Source organism: Stegostoma tigrinum, chromosome 26 (assembly GCF_030684315.1).
Source record: "Stegostoma tigrinum isolate sSteTig4 chromosome 26, sSteTig4.hap1, whole genome shotgun sequence".
In the NCBI taxonomy this organism is placed as follows: Eukaryota; Metazoa; Chordata; class Chondrichthyes; order Orectolobiformes; family Stegostomatidae; genus Stegostoma; species Stegostoma tigrinum.
In genome coordinates this window covers 26,583,564-26,607,027 of record NC_081379.1, presented here as the reverse complement: position 1 = coordinate 26,607,027, position 23,464 = coordinate 26,583,564, and the positions used below count along the sequence as shown (strand labels likewise).

The 23,464-nt window shown below is 41.9% G+C and overlaps 1 protein-coding gene across 1 annotated transcript in view; it reads right to left on the bottom strand.

Annotated features, from left to right (window-relative positions):
- LOC125464211 (huntingtin-interacting protein 1-related protein-like) overlaps positions 1-23,464 on the bottom strand; it is a 138,466-nt gene that overhangs the window by 52,376 nt on the left and 62,626 nt on the right. The window contains exons 6-7 of the mRNA XM_048556408.2: positions 21,970-22,046; positions 14,494-14,555 (exon numbers count right to left, since the gene is read on the bottom strand). Coding sequence (XP_048412365.1) covers positions 14,494-14,555; positions 21,970-22,046 — 139 coding nt within the window. The remainder of the gene's footprint in view (positions 1-14,493; positions 14,556-21,969; positions 22,047-23,464) is intronic.

Genomic DNA, 23,464 nt, shown 5'->3' with positions numbered 1-23,464 from the left:
ATCTCACCATAGGACTCGTCGTTCACACCCCTATAAGGTTCTGCTCATTGTAACTGATGAGAAGGCGAGCAATGAACAGGAGACTGTCAGGAGAAAACAAGCTGACTCATGACAGAAATTTAATGCAAAATATTGTGAAGTGATACATTTTTATAGGAAAAATGTGCCGAGGCAGTAAACATTATTACAACAGTTTTAACAGTGGTGCAGGAGCAGGTATAGCCAGGCATGTATATACACAAATCTTTGAAGATGGCAAAACAAGTAGGCTGTTAGAAGCAGCATTCTGGATCTTTGGGTCTTTCAATCCAAATAGAGTACAGGCTTCCATGAAACACTACTTAAACTGTAGAAGGAAAAACAAAAGGAATAAGAGCAGGAATACTACTACAAGATGCAATGCAGAAATTCAATTTGATTTATTATTGTCACATGTACCTAGGTACAGTGAAAAGTTTTATTTTGTGTGCAGATCATAACATACAAAGATCATAAGGTGATTGAGCAGAGTGAAAGATCCTTCCAAGCCCACAACTACTTCCATCTAGAAGGACAATGGCAGCCAATACATCGGAACACCATCAATTACAAGTTCCCTCCAAACCACTCACCAAACTGACCATTCCTTCACTGTCACTGGGACAAAATCCTGGAGTTCCCTCCCTAACGGCATTACAGGTCAACCCCACAGCAGGTGGGCTGCCGCAATTCAAGAAAGTAGCTCACCGCCACCTTTTCAAGGGCAATTAATGCTAGCTGAGCCAGCAACACCCATATCGCACAAATGAATAAAAAGCAAGTAGGCCATTCAGCCCCTCAAGCTGCCTAGCTATTTCATAAATCATAGCTGACTTCCCCCAAGCCACAATTCTTCTTTCATGACCGATCCTCACAGTCCTCGACATTTAAAAAAATCTTTTCAAATGCATTCAGAGATCCAGCCTCCACAACTCTCTGGGGTTGAAAATTCCAGATATTCACGGCCCTGCGGGAGAAGAAATTCTTTTCCCTCTTACTTTAAATGAATGTCTTCCTCTTGTATAACGGTGATATCATTAATAAAGGCACTGTAGCCAAATGTCCTCATCTCTTTAACAATGCAATACCAATTTTTAAACTTTTCATCTTTGTGTGTGAAGAACACTGTGCAAATAAATAATACTTTAGTGAATTCTGGCTTGGTAAAGCTTTGGCAGTGTAATAAATGATTGAAACAAGCACACAGTTCTGATAGGTGTATCATTACATGATAACAATAAGTTATTTGATGATATATCCAGCAACAAAGTCAGGATAGTAAGTGGCTTGCAGGGGATCTTGTAGGTGGTGTTGTTCCCTTGCATATGCTGCCCTTGTCCTTCTAGGTGGGAGTGGCCATCAACGTAGAAGGTGCTGTCTAAGGATCTTTGGAGAATCTCTGCAATACATCTTGTAGAGGGTTCACACTGCTGCTACTGAGCATACGGGGTAGAGAGATTGAATGTAAACGTGGTGTCAGGCAAGCAGCTGATTTGTCTTGAAGGGTGTCTATCTTCTTGGATGTTACTGAAGCTGTGCTCATCCAGGCAAGTAGAAAGTGTTCCATCACACACCTGACATGTGCATCATAGGTAGTGGACAGGCTTTGGCAGGGGTGGGGGTGGTCAGGGTGTGTACTACTCACTGCAGGATTTCTAGATTCTGACCTACTCTTCTTGCCACTGTATTTAAATGGCTAGTCTCATTCTGTTCCTGATCAATGGTTACCCCAGAATGTTAATAATGGTGGTTTCAGTCACAGTAACACTACTTAATATCAAAGGGCAATGGCTAGAATTTCACTTGTTGGAGATCATCATTGCTTGGCATTTGTGTGCAACCCAAGTCTGTATACTGTCCAGCTCATGTTGCATTTGAACGCGGACTACTTCAGTATCTGAGGAGTCACAAATGATGCTGAACATTGTGCAGTCATCGGTGAACATCCCCACATCTGACCTTATGATGGAGGGAAGGTCATTGACGAAGCAGTTGAAGATGCTTGAATCTAGGACACTTCCCTCAGGAACTCCTACAGAAATGTCCTGGAACTGGGAACTGAGAATGACTGACCTCTAACACCTACAACCATCTTCCTTTGTGCCAGGTGTGAGTCAGCGGAGAGCTCCCCCCCTTTTTCCTATTGACAGCATTTTTTGCGAGGGCTCCTTGATGCCACATTCCATTAAAAGGAACAAACTTCTGCAATTCAAATTATTCAGTTGCTAGGCCAGGGGGAGATAATATTTGGCATCGTTTTAACTATTACCATCTTGCTAATAGATGTAATAGAGTAAGTACCTTCTTAATTCCCAAACCGAACATTCCATGACAATTTGCAACCCCCCAAGGTTATTTAAAAATAAGAAAGAAACTAAGGCAAGGAGCCATTTGAAGGGTAAATCAATAGTCAATTCTCAATGCCTGAACTTGGTTGCCAATTTGTACATTAATAACAGCATGTATCATTGTCCATTAAAAAAGAATTGTAGGCACTCTATTCTGGTTAGTACCACTTCACATTAACAGTCAGTCTGTAAGGAACAACTCCAAGATGATTCAGAAACTAGATCAGATCCGTGACTAATATCTCTTCAGTGTTGTTCAATTAATTTTAGAACATTATGTGAATCATAATTGTGACATTCATTTGTCTTTCTAATCTTCTCCAATCCTCATCTCAAATATTTCAAACTTTGATTAAGATGCCAAGTTTCAAGATGCCAGTAACTATAGCTCCTCTGCGACAAGAGTCAGCAAATAGAAAATGGCTGGCGTTGCATTAAGATGTTGATTGCAGATTTCCTGCTCATCTGTTGCAGCTGATCAAATAAACAGGCTCTTTGGAAAGACAGGCTTGGGTTTTTGCTTCCTGGTCGATGAACAGAGTCAGGACACTTCCTGGCTCCACAAATCCAACCCAGGCAAAAAAGTGGCCTAAGCAGGTGGATTCTGATCACAAGATGCTAGAGATCCCTGGACAGGGGGCAGGGTGACACCAGAAGAGGTGTGATGGCTGCCAGCTGTGCAGCAATACTGAACAAAAAAACAGCCTTGCAGCCCTCAACCTTTCCAACCCTTCAAATTTCCTGTGCCCCATTCGTGACAATCTATGCCATTTCATGTACGCTTAGCACGCCCATAATACCCCTTTACTACTCCATGGCAACTCAGGCCAAACCATCACCCTGCGCCTTTACCCCTTCCATGTCAAATTCTCTAGTTGCCACCAGGGATAGACACCAAGAGCCATATTAACGTAAAATAAAGTTGGGTGTCTATTGACAACATCGTTATTTTTTTGAAATACTGATTTTAAAACAAAATCAGTACATTGAAATTCCCTCAACTAACCTCTTATGAAAACAAGCAGTTTATTTAAGTTGTAATATTTTGTACCACTTGAATTGACACAGCAGAGACTCCTCAGAGTGATAATGTTAACTTGCAAATTCAGAAATGCAGCAGAAGTCATACACTGATAGCCCCCAGGCTTATGTCAACAGAATGAAATAGAAAACGCTGATTCTTTTTAAAGTCATAAATTTAAGCTAAATCTCTTGACAGTTTTGATACTTATTATCAATTTTGACAGTTCTTTGACATCTTGATAGATCTTTAATTTTTCAACAGTTCTTTTAGAACTCTAATGAGGTTTTGCACTTTTCACATACATTGATATCTACTTCTAACAAAGCCAAAGGACACCTGCCCTCTCCCCCAAAGCACCCTGGGACCATGTCCAAAAGGGCAGTTTACCTCTCCTGTTGGGCACTTTGGTTATTCGAATAAATGCACTAAGTTCAGACATGCTGATTTAATTAGGCAGCTGCCTCCAGAAACCAAGGATATGTGCAATTTAGAACCTATCCCTATCCAGACAGAAATGGCAAGGCTGGATTCTGGTGGGGTGGGACATCTGGATCAGACCTGTGTAGGCATTTTCAAATCCAGGACTCACTGTCAGAACCTGGTTCCCTGCCTTCAAGGAAAAGCAAGTCATTTATAACTGAGCAGTAGCTGGGTCTGACTGCTTTGCAAGGGAACACAGACAACAGATCAATTTTGATTGAAACCAGCAATGGATAGCTACAGTACTTAGATTAAGCAATATAAGATGTAAGATCAAGAAGCTCTGATGAAGGGTCTAGGCCTGAAACGTCAGCTTTCGTGCTCCTGAGATGCTGCTGGGCCTGCTGTGTTCATCCAGCCTCACATTTTATTATCATGTAAGATCAAGAGTCAGTTTTGTGCGTCCAAAACGTTTGATTATACAGCTTCACTGGATGTATTCTTTACCATATGAATTTGGATTGTGGGGTTCCACGATATTTACACTTTTGCTGAGTCAGAAGTATTTTCTTGCTTGAAATATGTCCTTTCATGGGTAGTGTTTACTCATTAGATTATGATTTCTTCTGAATTATGTAAATTATACATCCACTACTGTTGCTTCTACAAAAATCCAGCTGGAATTATTATGTTCTTAGTCAATAAGTACTGTACTTCAAGCTAGTTCAACTGAAGGAAATGATCAGAAATCTATAAAATACTGAGCAAGTATTGACTGCTTAGACTACATTGAGTGATCTACTTAAGAGTGACTTTTGTTGATGAGGGGCATATGGGACATGTAGCATTGTACAAGGTAAAGTTCTTGAACGAGTTAAAGTTGGAGACTGCTTTGCTGAGTGGTTAGTACACCACTTGGGCCATAGAGGGGACACTCCTTTACAATATGTAACATTGAATGTGTCTCTCAATAAGTGCCCAAGGACTTTTTACTGAGGCCTCAGTAGTAACGGTTGGCTGCACAGGAAGAACTGGCTTGTTCTGAACCCATTTAGCAAGGACTGTTCTCAATGTGATGACTGACATTGTCACAAAACACAGTTTACGACTACACATGTTTTCAAATCCCCGATCCTGGAAGACCCTCCTCAGGAAGGTTGCTCCATTTAGGGGCTTGGAGATGGAAGGTAAAGACAGGCAGCGGTTGTATTGAGCAGGTCATCATGGAGTGGATAAGTGAGATGCAGCAAGGATGGTTTGAACCAGCTTGTGGGTTTGCATCAATCAGTGGATGTGTGGCTATGTAATGATTGGCAGGAAGCCAGAGGAGGGTTGTTGAGTGGAGAGTTACAGTTATGATGTGCACAGTCTCATTCAATTGACTGTCAACAAGGTGCTTGTGTAAAGAACAGACAGGCGTACCGTGCTGCAAAGTATGATAAGGCAAGTTCTGAGGTCTGGAGTAGTGTGACAGCCTCTATAGATCCTACAAGTTTTGCTGCATTGACTGTTTTTGCTTTTGACCTTTACAGTTTTGCTGCAATGAATCAGATTATGATCTTTTCTCAGAATTTGTCAATTGGAATATGTACTGTGGCAGTGAAGTATATTGAATGAGTAAAATTGAGAGGCGTCAGGCAGGGCTCACTGCAGCAGTTGCGAGTGATCTCTCAAATATTCAAGACTTCTTCCAGTTCAGCGTTTTGTGAAATGAACAACCAAGTTTACAAAGTAGTACAACATTCCCAAACCTCTTCTCAGAATCAGATGAAAGATTTTATCATAAAAGAGTTCTCACAACTTACTAACGTCTGCTCAGATAAGAGGCAAAAGGAATTACTTTCTGCTGCTGTTCCTTCGAAAACAACCAGGCACCATTTTAGTCAGTCTCTGCTCCCAGGACTTAAAGAAGAATGGAACTTGCATTGAGTGTTTCTTATGTCATTGAATGGTGTGCTGAAGTCAAAAGTAGCTTGATTCGTGTATGAATTCACATTCCCATGTTAGTGACTTTGGGGGAAATCAGCCTAGTTTCTCATTCTTTCTGTGAAAGCACCCACCTGTGATCACACAGCTTGCTCTCAACTCTGAAGGCCTTTTTGATTAAATGTTTTTTTCAGGCCATTAAAAATCAAGTAGGTGAGATTAGATGGGGCACGAGAAGGCAGAAAAACTGCCTGTATGAACATGGGATGACAGAAGTCTACCATTATCCAATGTAATTAGGGCTTGCGTAACTAACGGCATTGAATCAAACAGATGTCCTTCAGAAAGAGAACATGAATACCAGAAAATATTGAAAATAAAGTTTCACAGAAATGGAGAAGGAGCAGAGCACACAGTCTGAATGAGCCACATACAAATCTCAAATTGATACAAGCTGACAGTCCAAATAACTTTATGTTCAAGGCCATTTCACATTTAGCTGCGACACACACCAAACTGCATACACTTTATCAATTAGTCACTCCGAAGTTTGAAATGTCAAGTTCAATAAATGTTTAGAAATCTGAGACACAGTGCTCCAGTTTCCTGAAAGTGATTTTCTTCACTTCACTACAAAGTTGTCACTTTAAACTGCAAGTTTTCAAAATATCCAAAGGAATAACAGGATAAATATAGACTCCCCCAGAATCTCCACCCACAGCATTCAGGTAATGAGGACAAGTTTGAAGAAAGGTGTCTGTGGGATTAGAATATTGTTCGTATAGTAAGTAGGTCCTTTAAATATTCAGAGACTCCTTATTTGCAAAAGAGTGAAAGATAAGCTAGAAATGATGGAAGATTCATAGATTAATGTACATAATCACTGCACTGAAATCAGTAACTCATACAAGGGCAGCCTGCAATGCCTTACTCAATCATGTCCTCATCTCTCATACATTTTTCAGCAAGAATTCTGAGCTTCCCTGCAGGCAGAGGTCAATCACAGAAAGACTGATGATCAATCTTGAGACTACACCACAGTAACAGCAACTTTCATTTGTACAGCACCTTTAAAATAGAGAAACATTTCAAGATGCTTCATAATAGCATCATTAAACATATATGGACATTAAGAAAGTCAGTGAAAATCATGATCAGAGAGATGAGCTTTTAGGACAGTCTTAAGAGAAAGTTGGCTCGACAAAGGATTTGAGGGAGGGAACTCCAATGCAGAGGGAAAAATAGCCCAATGATGGAATAAAGCAAGTGGAAGACATAGAGAAAAACCATAGTCAGTAGACCAAAAGGTGGTGTTCAGTGAGTGGGGGTTATAGAATTGGAAGAGTTCACATTAACCCACTCGTCCTGCAAACTTTATACAGTTTCATTGCAACATAATTTTGAATTTTCAAATGGAATTGGTGCACAAAGTTATAAGTATTATTTTTAAGCTTATTTAGACTTTCTTGTTCCCTACCCTAACATAAGAATTACAGTAAAAACTAGTAATGTTTGGAAATGAACATACCGCTTGGACAAGACTGGTATTTTGAAATATACGAGTTGAACCAGAATGCATCATGTGAAGTTTTACTAATTTTTCCTTTTGGGCTTATACACAGCACAGAAGTTAGGTGTCAAGGAATGGTACCATTCTAAAAACTAGTCAACTCCCTCTTGGATAAAAATATATTTGCAAATGCGACAAAACAGACAGCACTGCAATGACAGAGATAATGGGAACTGCAGATGCTGGAGATTCCAAGATAATAAAATGTGAGGCTGGATGAACACAGCAGGCCAAGCAGCATCTCAGGAGCACAAAAGCTGACGTTTCGGGCCTAGACCCTTCATCAACACCTTCCACCCCAACCTTCAGTTCACCTGGGCCATCTCCAGCACATCCCTCACCTTCCTGGACCTCTCAGTCTCCATCTCAGGCAACCAGCTTGTAACGGATGTCCATTTCAAGCCCACCGACTCCCACAGCTACCTAGAATACACCTCCTCCCACCCACCCTCCTGCAAAAATTCCATCCCCTATTCCCAATTCCTCCGCCTCCGCCGCATCTGCTCCCACGATAAGACATTCCACTCCCGCACATCCCAGATGTCCAAGTTCTTTAAGGACCGCAACTTTCCCCCCACAGTCATCGAGAACGCCCTTGACCGCGTCTCCCGCATTTCCCGCGACACATCCCTCACACCCCGCCCCCGCCACAACCGCCCCAAGAGGATCCCCCTCGTTCTCACACACCACCCTACCAACCTCCGGATACAACGCATTATCCTCCGACACTTCCGCCATTTACAATCCGACCCCACCACCCAAGACATTTTTCCATCCCCACCCCTGTCTGCTTTCTGGAGAGACCACTCTCTCCGTGACTCCCTTGTTCGCTCCACACTGCCCTCCAACCCCACCACACCCGGCACCTTCCCCTGCAACCGCAGGAAATGCTACACTTGTCCCCACACCTCCTCCCTCACCCCCATCCCAGGCCCCAGGATGACATTCCACATTAAGCAGAGGTTCACCTGCACATCTGCCAATGTGGTATACTGCATCCACTGTACCCGGTGCGGCTTCCTCTACATTGGGGAAACCAAGCGGAGGCTTGGGGACCGCTTTGCAGAACACCTCCGCTCAGTTCGCAACAAACAACTGCACCTCCCAGTCGCAAACCATTTCCACTCCCCCTCCCATTCTCTTGATGACATGTCCATCATGGGCCTCCTGCACTGCCACAATGATGCCACCCGAAGGTTGCAGGAACAGCAACTCATATTCCGCCTGGGAACCCTACAGCCATATGGTATCAATGTGGACTTCACCAGTTTCAAAATCTCCCCTTCCCCTACTGCATCCCTAAACCAGCCCAGTTCATCCCCTCCCCCCACTGCACCACACAACCAGCCCAGCTCTTCCCCCCCACCCACTGCATCCCAAAACCAGTCCAACCTGTCTCTGCCTCCCTAACCGGTTCTTCCTCTCACCCATCCCTTCCTCCCACCCCAAGCCGCACCCCCAGCTACGTACTAACCTCATCCCACCTCCTTGACCTGTCCGTCTTCCCTGGACTGACCTATCCCCTCCCTACCTCCCCACCTACACCCTCTCCACCTATCTTCTTTACTCTCCATCTTCGGTCCGCCTCCCCCTCTCTCCCTATTTATTCCAGTTCCCTCCCCCCATCCCCCTCTCTGATGAAGGGTCTAGGCCCGAAACGTCAGCTTTTGTGCTCCTGAGATGCTGCTTGGCCTGCTGTGTTCATCCAGCCTCACATTTTATTATCTTAGCACTGCAATGACTGCTTGTTATACATAACACCCAATATTCAGTCCACTTGGAATGGAGGATAGGGGCCGTGTATAACAAATGGAGACCTCTCGATAGCATCTATCCTGTTCTGCCCAGGGTGAATTTTCACCTCTTTATCTCGGAATCCTAAAAGACAATCACCGTTGGAAAGAAAAGCTGTACTGTTCCATTTCACGTTCCTGACTGAAAGGTTAATCCACCCAACAGCCAGACGCACAAGGAGTTTCACTGTTAGCCTAACCTATTGTGCATCTGCAAAACAAAGCAGATTCATGTTTTTCTTTATATTAGCTAAGAATTCAGCTCAGATTCAGGCTTTATCATATTCAGATTCTGAACGCATGTCAGTTTTTTAAACCATCTCGTGTGATGGAGACAAACTTCAAAGTGTAAAATTGGTGCTGAGTAATGGGAGCGTGGTAATCTGTGTACACTGAAATAAAAGTCAGATCATTTTTATAAGTGTCACGTGGGAAACAGAATTGATGCAAGGAGTATTGACAAACAGGTACATGTTTAAATACTTGTATAAATCCAAATGCTTTCGTGTCTTAAGCCATGCAGCTTACTACCTGCTGTTATTTAGTGGTACACACTGTTTTTCTTTCTCACAATGGTCCCCATGCCTTACTGTATTGTCACTTTGACTGCTGGAGTGCAGTTCCACATGTATCAGCAACTCCCAAAACCTCTCAAAACTAGCCATCGTCATGCACAAATGTTGTTATTGATGAATAGGGCTGTTCAACTTTGGCCAAGTTCTTGCTCTCCATTCAAATCTCCACAGTTCAGCGGCTCAGTGGTTAGCATTTCAGCCTCACAGCGTCAGGGACCTGGGTTCGATTCCACCCTAGGGTGACTGACTGTGTGGAGTTTGCACATTCTCCCCATGTTTGCGTGGGTTTCCTCTGGGTGTGCCAGTTTCCTCCCTCAGTCTAAAGATGTGCAGAATAGGTGGATTCGCCATGCTAAATTGCCTACAGGGTCTAGAGATGTATAGGCTCGGTGGATTAGCCATGGGAAATGCAGGGTTATAGGGATAGAGTTGGGAGGCGGATCTGTGTGAAGGTCGGGATGGGCCAAATGGCCTGCTTTCACACCGTAGGGATTCTATGATTCTCATATATTTGCCAATTGGGGGGTAACCATACCGTGATCATTAGATTTTTATCTAGTAACCTCTCCCCAATGTCTCATCCAAAAGCATCTATGAACAGAAAACCAGTTATTTGTAGGTGCATTGCTGAGATCCACTAACTCTTCATATACAGTGATGGAACTCAAAAACTTTCTGTTCTGCCTTTCAGTAGCAAACAATGAGTGCCTTTTCCTATCAACTGATGGGGAAATGTGTCATAGAATCCCTATAGTGTGGAAACAGGCCCTTTGGACAAACAAGTCCACAGCAAACCTTACAGCATCCCACCCAGACCCATGCCCCTGTAACCCACCTAATCTACACACCCCCTATGGGCAATTTAGCATAGCAAATTCATCTAACCTGCACATCTTTGGACTGTGGGAGGAAACCGGAGCACCCGGAGGAAACCCACGCAGACACAGGGAGAATGTGCAAACTCCACACAGACAGTCACCTGAGGCTGAAATTGAACCCGGGTCATGTTTCAATCTTTGCAGAACACTTGCGTTCTGTTCACAAAAGAGTTCCTGAACTTCCAGTTGCCTGCCACTTCAACACATCACCCTGTCCCCTGGCCAACATAATAAAATGTGAGGCTGGATGAACACAGCAGGCCAAGCAGCATCTCAGGAGCACAAAAGCTGACGTTTCGGGCCTAGACCCTTCATCAGAGAGGGGGATGGGGAGAGGGAACTGGAATAAATAGGGAGAGAGGGGGAGGCGGACCGAATTTGGAGAGTAAAGAAGATAGGTGGAGAGAGTATAGGTGGGGAGGTAGGGAGAGGATAGGTCAGTCCAGGGAAGACGGACAGGTCAAGGAGGTGGGATGAGGTTAGTAGGTAGATGGGGGTGCGGCTTGGGGTGGGAGGAAGGGATGGGTGAGAGGAAGAACCGGTTAGGGAGGCCTGTCTCTGCCTCCCTAACCGGTTCTTCCTCTCACCCATCCCTTCCTCCCACCCCAAGCCGCACCCCCATCTACCTACTAACCTCATCCCACCTCCTTGACCTGTCCATCTTCCCTGGACTGACCTATCCCCTCCCTATCTCCCCACCTATACTCTCTCCACCTATCTTCTTTACTCTCCATCTTCGGTCTGCCTCCCCCTCTCTCCCTATTTATTCCAGTTCCCTCTCCCCATCCCACTCTCTGAAGAAGGATCTAGGCCCCGAAACGTCAGCTTTTGTGCTCCTGAGATGCTGCTTGGCCTGCTGTGTTCATCCAGCCTCACATTTTATTATCTTGGAATTCTCCAGCATCTGCAGTTCCCATTATCCCTGGCCAACACCTCTGTCTCAGGATTGCTGCAGTGCTTTCGCAAAGCTCAGCGCAACCTGGAAGAACAACACCTCATTTTCTGCTCGGGGACCCTGCAGCTTTCCAGTCTCAATATCAAGTTCAATAACTTTAGGGCTCTCCTATGTCCTTATCCCAACCCCCACACACCAGGCCTTGTTATCACACAGTCTGCTATTACACGCCATCCATTGTTAGCCGTTAACAGTCTCCATTCACCCTCCCAGCCAGATCGTTATCCACTCCTTTGCCTGTCCAACTGTTCTCTCTCTTTGAACTCTATCCCCACCTATTGTTTACTCCTGATCCCCTCCCCCACCCGATCTTCTGCATGTAAACCGACATTTTCCTAGCTACCATTAGTTCTGATTCGGGTCACTTGACCTGAAACATTAATTCTGATTTCTCTCCACAGATACTGCCAGACCCGCTCAGCTTTTCCAGCAATTTCTACTTTTGTCTCTGATTCACAGCATCTGCAGTTCTTTAGGTCTTTTTACGTTTCGGTCTTCAACAGACATAAAAAGGGACAACAAGGAACCCTTTGGTGGTTTGTTGTGCCCACTCAAAATATGATGAAAGTATCCCAGCCAAGTTTTACTGAGTCTACAAAGTTACAAAGCAAAGTTAATATAAACAGTGAAATGAACTTCTAATGTGTAATGCACCAAGTTGGGGCAGGAGCACCATGCATAGGATTGATCGAATAGAGAGTTGGGAACCAGCATTCAGCATTTCAAAAGCAAAAATGACGTGCACAAAGGATAGGGAAAGACAGCACTAGAGTAAGAAATAGCAAAAAGAGATTAGGTTGGATCAGAATATGAGAAAATGTAAGAAGGTCTAAATTAGGTTGATGTGGAGGTGCGAAGGGGCTAAATCTAAAAGCTTGTGTTTTCAGATAAACCTGTTGGACTATAACCTGGTGTCGTGTGATTTCTGAAATTAGGTTGAGTGCAATTTGAACATTCATTCTTGATGTGAGCTCCACTGGCCAGGCTAATATTAACTGACTTCCTCAAATTTGCCTTGAGCTAGTAATAATTGGCGACCTTCTTGAAAAACTGCATTCTGTATGGTCCAGATACACCAGGAGTGCTGTTAGGTAGGAAGTTCCAGAAATTTGAAACAGTGAATGAACAGCAATATTGTTCAAAATTATGATGGTCATACAGTCTGAGAGTCATTGAGATATACAGCATGGAAACAGTTCCTTCAGTTCAGCTCATTATGCTATCCAGATATCCTGAATCAATCTATCCCATTTGCCGGCATTTGGGCCATATCCCTCTAAACCCTTCCTACTCATATAGACATCCAGATGCCTTTTAAATGCTGTAATTGTACCAGCCTCCACCACTTCCTCTGGCAGCTCATTCCATACATACCCTCTGCGTGAAAAAGTTGCCCCTTAGATCCCTTTTAAATCTTTCCCCTCTCACCTTAAACCCACGCTCTCTACTTTTGGACTCCCCCATCCCAGGGAAAAGACCTTGCCTATTTAGCCTTTCCATGCCCTTTATAATTTTATAAGCCTCTCTAATGCCATCCTCAGCCTCCGACAATCCAGGCAAAATAGCCCCTGCCTAGTAGGCTTCACAAAAGCTCAAACCCTCCAATGCTGGCAACATCCTGATAAATCTTCTCTGAAATCCTTTTTAGTTTCACAACATTCTTCCTCGAATTGAAGAGGAATTTGTAGGTTCTGGTGTTCCCATGTGTCTGCTGCCATTGTTTTTCTAGATGGTAGATGTCAAGGGTTTGAAAAATGATGTTAAAGGAGTTTTGGTGAATTGCATATCTGTAAACACACAAAGCACGGTGAATAAAGTTGGCAAGCTGCAGGCGATAGCAACGTGGGAATATGATCCTGTAGCAGTAATGAACGTAGCAGTTCCAAACAGTCCAGGATGGGGGAATAAGCATTACTGCATGCGAGACGTTCATGAAAAATACAGAAGGAAAGAATGGAGGAGGCATGGTAATATTTATGAAGCGTATATTACAGTGCTAGAGAGAGAAAATATCCTGGAGCAGGCAAGGAAAGAACAGATTTGCTCAGAACTAATAAGTGATGGAGGTAATTTTACACTACTTATTGTATTCCCTATGCTAGTGCAGAAAATATAAAGGACCAAATTTGCAGAATTACAGAAACTAATAACAGCTATTGAGGAGTGATGATGGGGACCCTTAAATAACCGAACATAGACTGTGACAATGACAGTGTACAGGGCAAAGATGGGGAAAGAGTATCCGCAGTATGTCTGTAAGCATATTCTTGACCAGTACATTTCTGGCCCAACAAGAAAGGGGGCATTTCTGGATCTGCTCCTTATTGAACTGAAGGCAAATATATAGGTGGGGTTCTCTGGAATTCAGTACTACAACCACTGTTTTGCAGGTATCTCAACAATTTTGACTTTGGTGTACACAACACAATTTATTTCAAAATTTTCAAATTACTTAAAACTATTTTGAACTACGAGAGTGACAGGCTTTAAGGGGCAATAGGCTGGCTGGTGGAATGGTTCGGATCTGGAGCGCACCACCTGATTCTGTGGTGAAGATGGGCTCCATCCTGTCTTTCAAAAGGAATTTAGCCAAAAACCTGAACAGAAAAAAAAATTGCAAGGTTGCGGGAATGATCAGAGATGTGGGAATTTTGGGGTTGTTGGCGCGAGCGGCACAGAGCAGCTGTAACCTTTGTATGGCTCTCCAGTTCAATCCATGCAAGTGGCTTCTGAATGGACAGTCACAGCTCAGGCTAACTAATTTAGATCAGCACAAGCAGGAACATACAAATACAGCAATTAGCACATGCATATGAAGCATTAAAGCAGCTAGTTCTATTTCTGTCTGAAACTCTCTTAGTTTGAGCTGTTTTTTTTCCTCAGAATTTATGGAGAGTCGTTTATTCAGCTTTCTTAGATATAATTTTCTAAACTAAAATTTCAATCAAGGGATGGACTAATAATGTCCGGCTGATTATAAACTTACCACTTTCAGCAACTTTCAGCTCGCAGTCCATATAATCAAACATTTCCACCGTAAGCTGGAAGCTGCAACAAAATTTTTTTTTCAGTTTAATGTTGGGTCTACAACAAGACAAATGCCAACTTTTCCATATGCATCTAATTATTCTTTACAACCAGGATTGGATCTCAACAAATTGTTGATTTCCTACAACAGAAAAAAGACCCACCAGGGACCCATATTCTCCCACAAAATCAGGCCTTCATATCCACCTCCTTACACACCCATCCGGGGCCCACTCTTGATCATATTTTCACCCACCCTCCCTGACTCCCACATCCTCATCCCTAGTTCATTACATCCCATCTACCCATAACAACCATCTCAACCACCCAGTCACGAAAGCCATGTCACACACACACTTCTCTTGCATTCATCCTGTGATACCATCTGCAAATCACCCAGCACATACATACCCTGTACCCAACCAATTACTATCCAAATAAAAATCCCAAATTTTAAGGGTAATTCACTGATCCTCTAACAAATAAAAATCAGCATTGGCTATTGGGGCCATGCAGTAATTCATTCATGGACATCATTTAAGCTGATGCAGAAACAACGAAGTCTACTGGTGCATTTTTGTTTTCAGATTACAGGTAATACAGCCTGTGTATACCAACCTAAAAAGAACATTACTGTGCATGAGAAAAATGATTTTAAAATATAATTTAAAAATTTGCACATCATGAGTGAAGAAACTCACTAAATTTGTTAAGCTTTCAGCTCAGAGAATGCTGGCTCGATGCCCACTAGTATGGAGATCAGACAATAACATCAAAATTCTACATCAAACTCTGTATGAAAGTCTCTTTGCATTAGGATGATATATGGCCAGTTAATGTTTGGAGTAGGACAATTTCACATTAAGAGGACGAAACTGTTGATTCTATTGAGGATAACTTTTAATATTATATTTGAAGAGTTTCATTTTCTCCTTTCCAACTTTCTCACCTCACGTTCTCTCCTGAAACCTGCCACTTTTGGTAAAGTTTAGCTCAATAGTGAACAGCAAGCTGGAGCTTCCTGCTGTGTCAAGCTGTATTCATAGCCTTGGTCTGCCTATTGGCTGACATGTCTACTGAAACACATTTAAAGTGAAGAAGGAAAAGAAGACAACTGCAGCCAAGGGTCTATCCTACTGTCACCCAGCATCAGTATGTGTGGATGCAAAGCAGAGATCAGTGCATAACCATCAGACCCTCATCTCTACCCCATCTCAGGCACAGAGGTTCATTCTAGTTTCTCTCCTTCAAATATCAGCTAATTCAGCAAAGAGCAGGAATCCAACATAAGTGAGATATGTGTTTCAATCTATTAAATACAGTTAATGTCCGGTCAAATCCTTGTAAATGTTAGACAGTCACTGTAATGTAGGGGCAATAAGATGAAGACAAGCACTCAGCCATTACAGTCAGTTCTGGGACACTGGGCTCATCATATTGGTTAGAAAATACACTCACAAATGATACACACAAGGAAATCAAAGCACAAGCCAAAAGCAGGCAGCATGCCTTTAGATCTTTCACATCTTACAGAAATCTTGGGTTTCATTACAGCATAGCTTTAAATTGAATTATTCATTGAGTTGGTAAATGGTAAATGCTATGGACAGTTTAGTATTTCGACATTTTGCAGACTGGGTCATGGAAAATACAGTGTCTCTGCATTCTGTTCTGTTTCAGCAGTAAGGATAGGGAAGCCCCACAGACTGAAAACACAAGCGGGCTCACTGTTACATTGCTAAATGCAGCTCCAATGGGAGGTGCATAGGTATGGATACATAATGCAATCAGGAGAGGAAACCCCATGTTCATTTCCAACATTTGGTCCAGTCAACCCAAAGATTGTATCTGCTCCCCATCAGCTGCCCTCAATATAAATGTGATGGGACCTCCAACAGCAGGTGGCAGTATTGAGAAAGGGCATCAAACAGGGGTGTCAGACAGTACCCACAGGCCATTTCTGGAGAAAAGGGATGTGTGTCAGGTAGAGACTTCATGGAGAGAGCAAGAGGGGGACAGATGAGGTTATTCCATCAAGATATGAATCGCAGGCTTGATTCAACACACATACAGTCTCTCTTTCTCATTTTAGTTTTGATTTCTCTTAATATTTGTAAATACCTGATATTCACAGAATCATAGAATTCCTACAGTGTGGAAACAGGCTCTTCGGCCCATCGAGTTGACACCAACCCTGCAAAGAGCGTCCACCCAGATCACACCCTCCCCTGCACCCAATCGTTGTAACCCTGCTTTTCCCATGGCCAATCCAACTAGCCTACACACTCCTGGATACCTTGGGCAATTTAGCATGGCCAATCCACTATTAACCCTAACATCTTTGGACTGTCTGTATTTGCTATTAGTGGACGATAAAAAGAATCCCTGCTTCATGATCTTCAGGCTATCCAGTGTTGACACCTATATTACAAAAAGCAGCTTATTTTTAGAAACGGAACTCCCTTGTATAACAATGTACACGATGATAATGTCTAAACATAAAACCAACTAATCCTGCAGCTGTCATCCAGACACAAATAACAAAGTGGTGACAAATGACCATAGGCTATCGTTGGGGAGACTAACCCCACAATATGTCCTTTAAGGACAAATAAAGCATGTCATGGTCTATTACTGGCTCGTTGGCAGGAAACTGGCCAATTATAGCTGATTAGGAAACTTATTTCTCAACACCAAATCCTTTGGCTCACTCCATTCCAAACTTGCTGTCAGTATCAGATATTATTGTCATTTCACATGCCTGTGTTTTTTGCAAGTCACACCCGGTCTTGTGACAGGAGTTACTTCAACAAATGATACATCAAGTTTTGGTGCCTCTACATTCAAAAGTATATTATGAGTAATGACCTGGTGCAAGGGCTTTGGGAATCAGAACTATAGATTGGTTTAATTTAGAGCAGAGCTATAATTCCACAATCACAGCTCTCAGAATCAATCTTTAAGCAATCATTTTGAAAGCATAAAAAATTTCAGAAATGCCACTAAAAAGCATACAGATGCAGTTATCGTCTCCAGCAAAATTCACTGTTAAGTTCAACTATGATCTCGGTGGCAGGTCTTATTTGCCACATTTGTGCCATCTTTTTCAGCTACTGTAAAAGACATCCAGTTCTGTTTTTTAGAACCAACACCTAAAAATCCCACCAGGGCATCATAAAGTTGTGGAATAACATGTGTAGAGCTGGATTGGCAGTGCCTACTGTCTCCTTAAAATTGTGGAACTTTAACAGCTTGCTAGTTTTTATTTAAAAAAAAGAGTTAGCAGTTGGGGGCTTGGCTAGGCTGGCTATAAATAGGTCCAGGCAGCAGGCTTTGCAGGGGGTCATCTCTGCTGACTGCCTGTCCCTCTCCTGCAGTTACATCTGAGCCCGGGTGTCAGAGAGTGAATAAGCGGTATTTACCAATGGTCTCGATGTCATTCAGAGAGAGATGGGCACTGTGGGGGAAATGGAGCACTCTATTTCCCTCTCCAGCTCTATTTTGATTTAGTCCTTCCCCACCCCTTTCACATTTTTTTTAACGTAAGCATTGGCCTTATCAAGTTTGCTTGTTAATGTTTCACTAGCCACATGGGTGTTTTCCTGGTGGTAGAAAGTATAAAGCTCTTGCACAATGGTGTATTTTTACTGAGCCACTACACATTCACACACAGCCATGGGTGATGTGGGGAAAATATAAGCACCACTGCTTTGGGTGCAGTGTCAGTGTTGGGTGGGGGAGAACAACAAAAAATGGCAGCTGGGCTACTGATTTTGGCTCCCACCCAAACTTCTGTATAGTCAAAGACCAGCAAAATGATGTCATTATCCATCCACTTACACCAGATTTCACAAAAGCATGGTGGGGAAAGCATGCCTTATTTCCAAATTAAAAATTCACCTCCACCCTCCACCACCACCACGTATCTCAAATGGGTCTGAAATCTGAGCACCTTCATTAATATTCTGCACGGAATCAACATTAATTATCAACAAAGACTGAGCATTTGGAGTAAAGCCCAACTGAAAGATACATCAACAACTTTAAGAGGATGCTAGAGAAACAGAGTTTGCAGATCAGGTTTCACCTTTCATCTAGTTGTTGCTCTGTCAGAAGATATGAGATGTAGGATTTCACTCTCAAAAGGAAGAGAACGGGGCCTCATACATCCCATTTGAATTAGGGTTTGGCAACAGTTCACAAGCATTTTGTTATCCAGTGCCAGTGTTCTCAGTGAAACATTTCTTTTCAAGTGATACATACTGCTGAATTTCCATGCACATGCAATGTCAACATTTCTTTATTGTGGACAATGACAAGTGTTACATTCAGGTCTGATAGTCATCATCTCAACATGGAATAGTTATCAACCAGTAAGAAAATACCTGAAGTGTTATAAACTGACTCTCAAAAATATAAATTCACATTATAATATGAACCAATGTAGTTTTAGGACACATCAACAGAAGAACAAAGTGCAGGCTCAAGCAGCTGACATTAATGGGATAATATATCAATTCACTCAAGCAGAAAATTGCATCTAACTATTTTTTTAGGCTTACCTCCGAAAAGAGAACAATGCTCTACAGGGTACAAAAATAATGACTAAAGATTATCCTAGACCCTAATATTCTTATGGGTACATTTTCCTTTCATTACTAATATGAATAAAAGGCTTCCTAATTTTATACTTGTATTAGCTTTCTCTATTTGATTAAGAAACTTGCAACAAGTATGGACATTTGTGGAGATTGTACAATCAATCAATTTTCAACCGCTACTTCTCCCAAAATATACCTGGAATCCAAACCACCCGTTCTTACACAGTTCAAAATCATGAATTCTGCATTTGACTGGACTAAGTCAGACTTCGTTGTGTAGTGCAACTAGACACAGATTCTCCATCTGGTTATCCACTGTGTTAATGATATTTGCAGAAGTCATGCAAAAATGTACTGTAAACATTCACTATTCATACCAGCAACCTAAAAAACCCCTTTATGACATAACAATATCTCTATTCAACCATGACTCTACACCATGAATCTGGTCCACTTAATTTTCCCACGTAAAAAAGGGTTGTTTTGGTGTCTACATATATATATATTGTGTGGCTTAGCTGGTACTTCTGAATTGGAAAGTTCTCAGCCTTGTAGCAGGAACTCACCTCACTCCAGTGCACATGAAAGAAAGTACTATCCTTCAGCTGAATCACTGCTAAGGTTCTAATTGTCTCCGCCCATGATAGTAATCATCCCATAGTACGGCTTCAAGAGAACTAGTCTATCCGGTGAACATAAAATTCCACCCTTTCCAACAAAAAAAATTATTAACCATTCATTCATTTCATTATACTGTGGACTGGATAATAATTGCTACATTTCAAAATAAATAATGTTGTGTGTTATAATCACCGTAAAGACTAATAACTTTTTAGAGAAATTTAAATTCGACGGACCAACTCAAAAGATCAGACGACACAATCTCCAGGTTTTAAAATCTACCCTGACAAACTAAAAGCAACATTATCTTGAAAGCAGCTTGTACTCTAAATTACAGATAGGTTTCTATTGTTTAATTTTTTACATGACTTACAATCCTCATCCTTGCTTATACTTAGATATCCCCTAAGTGGGCACCTAATTATACTGGAGCCAGTCCAAAGCAATTCTCTGCTGCTGTTGGCCTACTTCCTTTCTCCCTTCCAGCTAACTTCCATTGTGAGGGTCATACCGGGCACTCCTCTTCTTTAGTCTAATGTAAGTGAACCTTCCAGCGTCCTGAAAATTCTCTCAAACTCAGTCACTTCAATCTGAGTGCAAGCACTAACCAATGTTCCACCTGCTGGAAAATAAAGTCAGCATTTTCTCTGCTTTGGATGCAGGGGTGACTACTCCTTCTTCCTACTGTCATTCAGGCTCTTGCAGATTGACTTAGGTCTGTGAGGTTCAACTATGAAATTTTTCCCTTCACACACCCCATTTTCACGACAATGTAAATCACATGGGCTTTTCTCCCACAGAAATACCAACTAACTATTGTCTAGACATCTAACTCTGTTCTCGGTGGGAATTAAATACAGTTTAAAACATAACCATTTTAAAACCTGACATTCCTAACACCTCCAAGTCCATCACTCTACTCACAGTCAGTACAGATGCTTGTGCAATTGTCCATGGCTCTGAACATTTTGCAGTTTTACTGCAGTCCCCTGATCTGGGCCCTCTTGTACCACTATACCCACACCATCCAGTTCCTGTTATTATGCAGAATTTGGAGGTCATATGACTTCCCTCATTTCATCTTAAACTAAAGAAACAATCTGAAATTGCAACAATTTCACAGACTTTATTTTTGTCACAAGTGTTTTGAAAAAAATTAAAGTAGGGAGCCTCAAGGCCAATGGTAAGGTAACAGGACTCATGATGCAACCTCTCATTGAGACATCCCGCCTCCTTGACCTGTCCGTCCTCCCCGCACTGACCTACCCCTCCCCACCTATACTCTCCACTCCACCTAACTTCTCCTCTATCCATCTTCGGTCCACCTCCCCCTCTCTCCCTATTTATTCCAGAACCCTCTTTCAATCCCACTTTTCTGATGAAGGCTCTAGGCCCAAAACATCAGCTTTTGTGCTCCTGAGATGCTGCTTGGCCTGCTGTGTTCAACCAGCTACACACTTTGTTATCTTAGATTCTCCAGTATCTGCAGTTCCCATTATCTCTCATTGAGACTCCTGCTAAATCTGAGACATAACCTGTCTGGTTTTAGGAATAGAATCTTAGATTTGAAACAGCCTGCCAATCCACACAGTTGGTACTGTTTCAGCTATTTCCCTCAAGTGAAATCAAATGGATTTAATCATGGAAATACAAAATGGAGGTGTACAAGGCAGAGGAGAAAAAACAGGTGTTAGGCTCTAGACTAAATGGAAGAGGGTTATATCTGCTACGTCTGCATATTTTCTAGAAATTACTTAGGGAGCAGCACTGGGACAACCCATTTGTCTTCAAGTCCTACATAGACAAACTCTCTTGTTATTGCAAGGTCAGAAACTAATCTCAGGATTTCTTATATCTTTATAGATCATCCAAAATCCACTCATCTAGGACATACTATTGAAACCACTTAATGAGATCTTAATCACATAATTAAATCTGAGAATTGGCAAAGCAGATTAACTGGGTTGAAGTTAAAAATAACAAATCAATCATGAATCAAATTGGCAAAAATATTCCTTCAAGAAAATCTGTGAGAGATATTCATGGCTGATGAGGATTTGATTGTTTCTGGTCATTCCATACAGAAAAATCACAATTCTTTGTAATCAGAACAGACTAGTCAATCATGGAAGACTTGAATTATCCTCTGAACATGAGGCCATACAGAATATCAAAAGTAGAAGTTCCGCATTCCATGGCTAGATCAGACTTACATGTTGTTCACGTCTGTGCCTGCAGCTTTATCCAATACTTCATCAGTTACCTCCAGATTCGGGGGGAACTCTGAATGCTGCAAAACAACAAGGCAGAAAGGAAAAATGAGATCAGAAGATCTCCTCGTTCTAGCTTTAATATGAGGTTGATTTTGAGCTCTTTACAAGTTAGTTAGCATTCATTAAAATGGAAATATGTTTCTTTCTCCTTATTAAATTAATTTTAGTGATAGCTGTATTCAGGGGAAACTTCCATCAGTTCTGCCTATTTCATTTCTCAATGTCCTTCTCAATTATCATTTCACAACTCCCCCATTATACTGGTTTGGTTGTGCGTCGTAAGAAGCATTGTTGGTTCCCTCAGTCCCATGTACAGACACGTATATTTTAAATCATCACCTTAATAGTTACAGCCTGTCATTTAAGAGATCCTTGATTTAGTCATTAAATATTATTAAAGATATAGCGATCTGTACACAGTCTCAACATTTATCACATGAACCATCATTATTACACCAGTTTATTTGAAAGCATTAATACTGTCCTCTCAGCTAAAACTCAATCACTGATTGTTTTCTTGGGTATCTTTTAAAATATTTAATTTGGGAACAATGGATACACTACTTTATCCACAAGTGTTGGACTGTTCTACAATCACACATCTGACCAAAGTCAGAATTATCATATCAGAAATTGTCTACAGCGCCTAATAACTTAAAGTACAACTCAAGAATACAAAGCAATAATTTTTAGCTTGGGATTCATACAAGTTGAAATCCCAAAGGCCATTGTACAAATTTCCTCAGGTAGCACGGGAATACTGAGGAATCCCCACAACTATTCCAGAGGAGACTAGAGATGCTGTTGTTAATGATATGTTGTCTGTATTGTCCATTAGATAACATACCAACACCACTACTGGACCATTAGGAAACCAGGAGACATAGGGAAGGATATGAAAGACAGTTATTGCACTCCAGCCCCAGCTGCTGACAGCGGTTCTTGAAATGCCAAAGACTTAAATGCTGTGTAATCCTAAACTGTACCAACATCTGGCACTTAGCTACTGCACATCTAATCAGACAGTGTAAATTCACCTCTAACCTAGCACACTGGCTAACTGATCTCCATTTTCAGCTTTACTTTTATAGCATATTGATTTTCTTTTGAGATTGCGTTAAGCTCTTCTAATCAGCACTAATCACTTAACAGAATAATCTCAGTTGGCAACACACGGAAGTGTAGGACGGTCCCTTGAATTATATGTAACTAGTGCATGGATTGCTACTGACACAGTTTCAGCTCTATGTTTAATATAAATGATTTAAGAAGAACTAGAAATGACCATTCAGCACATTCCATTTCATGATGAAGGCTAAATATGTGGGATTGCTAAGTTTTTCAGCAACATTGTACTGTAGCCTAAACAATGGACAAGATTCCCATTGGTAATTGATTTTCAGCAGCTGCTGAAGATGTATGGGCTTCAGATAAG